This window comes from Crocodylus porosus, unplaced genomic scaffold (genome assembly GCF_001723895.1).
Source record: "Crocodylus porosus isolate Cpor-Errol unplaced genomic scaffold, CroPor_comp1, whole genome shotgun sequence".
NCBI classification, from domain to species: domain Eukaryota; kingdom Metazoa; phylum Chordata; order Crocodylia; family Crocodylidae; genus Crocodylus; species Crocodylus porosus.
The window spans coordinates 3152086-3157269 of NW_017728945.1; the positions used below are offsets into that span (position 1 = coordinate 3152086).

Here is a 5184-nt window from a genome sequence, read left to right on the forward strand (position 1 = left end):
GTGGAGCATATCCCTAGGGCAGAAAGTTTCCTTCCAGGCGCATGTACCCCATGACCCCCACCAGCTCCCAGGAGCTCAGTCCTGCCTCGTTGCCAAATTTCTCTCCAGTGTCAACAGTATGGGTAAAGGACACTGTGCACCATATTGCAGAATATGGGAATTAATGTGAGATCCCTGTCAACACTGCAATGGTTAGGATACGCAACCTTCTGCTATACATCTCGGGATTCATAGATATCGGCTTCTTGTGCTATTGGGGAATCCTCCTCTGGGATCAGCAGCACGGGGTATGATACACATCACAAGGTTTGCCAGCCGTCTCAAATCCTCCGTGTTTGGCATTTCAAGAGCCTTTCTCCTGGGTGATCAATTCTGCCTTATTGGAGAATCCCCATGAGGGGGAGCATTATTGGGGCCAGGATATACAGATAACCACAGGATTTCCCAGCTCTCCTCTAGCATAGCTCCCAACCCTCAGGCTGGGCAGGGGAGAATTTTCTCCTCGGGGATGGGTGCCATGGGACCTTGGGTACATGGGAGGCTGGCTGGAGTCCCATGCCCAGCTATAATTAACCACAAAGCCAGCTGGGAGCCTATCCAACATTTCCCCCTGATCAGACTCCGGCTCCGAAGGACCTCTGAAAGGTCAGCGTCACCCTACAACAAGCGCCCACAGGTAGGAGAGGGCTTGGAGGGGGGTGTGAACCCCCTGGGGAGCAGGCAGGGATCCAGGGGAGGGGTTCCCAAGGCAACACGCGATGCACAGCAGACAGACATGACAACACAAACACACAAATGCATGCACCCAAACACATAGGCATGCTACATCCACCAGAAAATCAAACAAATCCAGCCCACACAAGCCTCAGAAAACAAATACACCACAAATATGTACAACACAGACATGGCCACGCACAGCACAAGCACACATGTACAACACAACAAATCCGTACGCCATGAGCATATGGACTACGCACACCAGACATACACAAAAACAAATGCATGCACAGACCACCACCCTCCAAGCTATACACAATACACAGAAAACATACCCAACACATCCACATAACATACACACACACAAAACTACGTATATCACATATGCACACTTAGCACACAACAAATACACACTCATAAATATACAGACCAGATATAAAGTATCATAACACACATGTATATCCAAAACAACAAATACAGGTGTACACCACACAACAAACACCTCACAAACTTCCAGGCCATGCATAAACATGCCCATACATAGCCACACAAAAAATACACATCACGAACATTTAGATCCCATTAATACACACAGGCATGTCTACACGTTCAATTAATGCTTTTCAGGTAATGAGCATTAAATCTAGTACCTCCATTGTGAGGTATTGGAAAAAGGCTCATTAGCCTATTTTAATTAGCCCATTTCAATCACGTTAGCTAAAGAGCTTGTTTTTGCAGGGGACACTCTAATGGGCTTTAAAAGACACTAATGCATATTAAAGTGCACGTGTAGATGTGCCCACACACCACACCAAAAATACGCACATGACTCAGCGGTTTTATAGACGCATGGGCCGCAAACACAATTATCTACACATGCCTCACATAATATGTCATGCTTAGCTCAGAAACTACACAATAGTACATAATACAAGGACCCCCCCCCCCCCACACACACAACACACACACAGTAGATGTTCAGTGATAAAAAAAAGGGTTTAAGCTCCTAAGGGTGCTATTTCTTACCCTGCCTCATTGTGGTTCACAGAGTGAGGAAAAGGCCACGGGGCCTTTCGCATCCTTTCCCGGCAGGTGTCTCCTGGCAGGGAGGATGTGGTCAGGTGTGGGACCGGACTCCCCAGCAAGGGAAGAGGAGGAGGAGGCCACGTCAGAGCCCCGCAGGGAACTGCTGAACGAGGACCATGCCCGGCAGTTCTTCGAGGTGGCACTGGAGCTCTGTGCGCAGAACCAGCTGGTGGATGTGGACGTGATCTCGGGCTCACGAGCATACCATGCCCACGCTGTGGTTCTGGCAGCTGTGAGTTCCTTCTTCCGAGAGCGGCTGGAGCAAGGGGCAGTGGGTGAGGTTGACATGAGCCAGCTGGCCACTCCGCATGGCTGGAAAGCCATTCTGGATTTTGCCTACTCAGGGGTTGTGGAGACCACATCAGACACTGTTCAGGAGGTGGTGGCGGCAGCTCAGGCCCTGGGGGTGCCACGAGTGGTGGAGATTTGCCAAAGAAGATGGCTCAGTCCAGAAAAAGAGGAGGAGGGAAGGAGGACCCCATCTGATGAGCAGTGGGATACCCTGCATAGCATTGAAGAGCTGTATGGAGCTGAGATTGGCTGTGACCTGGACCTGGAAGCTCAAGGAAAGACTTTCAAAGGTGAGTTGGGGAGGGGGGAGCTGCAGGTAGGGAAGGAGCCCAGAGCTGGGCTAGGAGGATGGCTGTGGTGGGGTTGCCCATCCCTACCCTCGTCCTCTCTCCTCCCGCAGTGCACCGTGTTGCCCTGTGCTGTGGCTGCGAGTTCTTCCGGGCCATGTTCACCAGCGGGATGCGGGAGTCAGTCCAGGCCACCCCACTCCACACCCTCTTCTCGGTGCCTGACCTCCACCTCCTCATCTCCTTCGCCTACTCAGGAGCACTAGGAGGCACCTGGGACGAGATCCTGGATGCAGCACAAACTGCCCTGCAGTACCAGGCATCGGGCATCTTCTCCCTCTGCATGGACCTCTTCCAACACCAAATGACCCCGGAGACCAGCCTAGACGTCCTGTCCTTCGCCCAGGCCTATGACCTGCGCCAGCTGGCCCGGACAGCTGAGGACTTTGTGCTGATGAACTTTCCCTGCGTCTCGTCCACCCCCAAGTTCCTGGACCTCTCTCTGGATCAGCTTCTGTGGTTCCTCCGCTCCGACGCCCTCTACATCCTCAACGAACTGGAGGCCTTTGAAGGTGCCCTGCGGTGGCTGAATGCAGACCGGGCCCAACGGCTGGGGGAAGCTGAGAAAGTCCTCAGATCCATTCGGTTCCCCTTGATGTCCGGGCGGGAGTTAAAGCGGGTGCGCGCTGTGGATTTCATGGAGAAACCGGGCCGGTTCTATGACCTGCTGGTGGAGTCACTCTCCAGCATCCCACCCGGTAGGCCCACTATGGAGCGGCTGCCATGCCGCATCCGCACCACGGAGAAGGTACTGGTCATCTGCGGCGGAGACAGCCTCACGTCAAACATGGCCATGCGCTGCCCCAGCCGGGAGCTGAGGTTCGCCCACCGCTTCCTCAGTGGCGTCGGGCTGGTGAAGCAGGTGGAGTGGCGGTACTTGGGGGAGTTCCCTGATGGGCCACGTTTCCGCCACGCCGTGGTCGTGATGGGCAACATGCTGTATGTTGTTGGAGGCAAGCAGTACTATGGGGTGAGGGACACACTGACCACAGCGTTCAGGTAAGCGGGAAGTTTGTACAGCGCAGGGACTTTGCCATCGAGAGGGTGCAGGCTCCAATCCAGTCCCATGGCAGGAGACTCGGCTGGCTCAGGGGGTTAAAGAAAGGAGCACGGGCCCTTCCCTGTCCAGGAAGCCCTGGTTTTGACACAGTATTAAACTTTGGGGGCTCAGGATGCTGAGGAATGGAGCCTGGCACCTTCTCTTTCACAGGGTGCCAACTCTCATCTGACCCAAGGATTTGCTGGGAGGTGGCGGAAGAGGAGATCCCCTTTCAGCGGGTGTTGCTCCTGATACTGTCCCCAGGCAATGGGGGACAGGTTAGCCTAGGAGATGAGGAATGGGGCTGTTCCCTTGCAAGGGGTGCTGGTTTCAGTCCTCTCCTTGCTTTAGGTTTGACCCCATGCAAGGCTCCTGGGAGCGCCTGGCAGACATGTCTTGTGGACGCAGCTACTTTGCAGCCGTGTGTGCAGGTGGGCTGCTCTATGCAATGGGAGGCAGCTCTAATGACCAATACTGCATGGACTCGGTGGAGTGCTACGACCCAGCTGCCAACGTGTGGAGGTGAGATGGGGATGGGAGCGTTTCCAGGCACCTGTGTCCCTGGTCTCCTAAGACGCACGCAAGCCCGATTACCTGTGCCATGATGTATGCGGTCCAGGTGTCTAGAGATCCACTGGGATGAGACCTGGAGCCTGGGAGGTTACAGACTAAGGCCCGAAGGCCCATAAGACATAGGCCAAGGTAGCCCTATTTCTAGGAAGCCTGGGGTTCTTGGGAAAGCGGGAGAGCAGAAGCCAAGGCCAGAGGCAGGCAGCCTGGTGGCTGCAGGTACAGGCTAAGCCCATTGACACGGGACCAAGGACTGTTCCTCTTTTCTCTTAATTTCCTTTCCTTTCCTTCCTGCCCACCTGGTTCTGGTTTCTCCCCCCGCAGACTGTCCCACCCTCTCCCGGCTGCGCTCTGCGGCCAGGCTGCCTGCGTGCTGGATGGCACCATCTACGTTTCAGGCGGCTGCGACGGCTCCTGCCGTTGCCTGACCGCCCTGCTCCAGTACCACCCGAAGCACCCACCCACCCAGTGGGCACCTATGCAGGAGGAGCGTGCTGGCCATGTCATGGAGGCTTTGCGGGGACAGCTCTACGTGGCGGGGGGCTTGCGCTGGCGCGACGGCCACGGGGGTTATGCTGACCAGCTGACCTGTGAGGTCTACAGCCCTCGTCTGGACACCTGGACCCTGCTGAGCCCTCTGCCCCATGCCCACGTGGTTGCTGCCTCAGTTGTACTGCAAGGAGAGCTGTATGTCCTGGGAGGGTACAGCCATAACACATATCGTGACACTCACCTAGTGCACAGCTACCACCCAGGCCAGGACCGCTGGATATGCCTGGGCACCATGCCCCAGGCCTATGCAGACCTGCGAGCCTGCGTCTTGTCTGTGCCACCTGCTTTGAGGGAGGGCTCCCCCCCACAGCAAAGGAGGCTCTTGACACCACCCCAAGGGGAATAGGAGCCTCCCTAGTTCCTCCCTGTAGGATGAGGGGCCCTGATGCCCCTCAGATGCTCTCGTCCGGTCTACCCACATTATGGGTGCTTTCACTGATCCGCTGCAAGTTGGTCAAAACTATTCATGTTGCACCTTATTGACCACTCTACAATGACCTGTTTAATCCACCCAAGGCCTGCCTGCCTTCGCAATGGAGCAACCTCCTTATGGAGCAACCTCCCTGACCAGGATTTGTCTGC

At 55.3% G+C, this 5184-nt stretch overlaps 1 protein-coding gene across 1 annotated transcript in view; it reads left to right on the plus strand.

The window, feature by feature from the left end:
- KLHL33 (kelch like family member 33) overlaps positions 1-4973 on the plus strand; it is a 13844-nt gene extending 8871 nt beyond the window's left edge. The window contains 5 exon segments of the mRNA XM_019550689.1: positions 1766-2384; positions 2495-3440; positions 3832-4002; positions 4375-4897; positions 4899-4973. Coding sequence (XP_019406234.1) covers positions 1829-2384; positions 2495-3440; positions 3832-4002; positions 4375-4897; positions 4899-4973 — 2271 coding nt within the window. The 5' untranslated portion in view covers positions 1766-1828.
- The last annotated feature ends 211 nt before the right edge of the window (positions 4974-5184 follow it).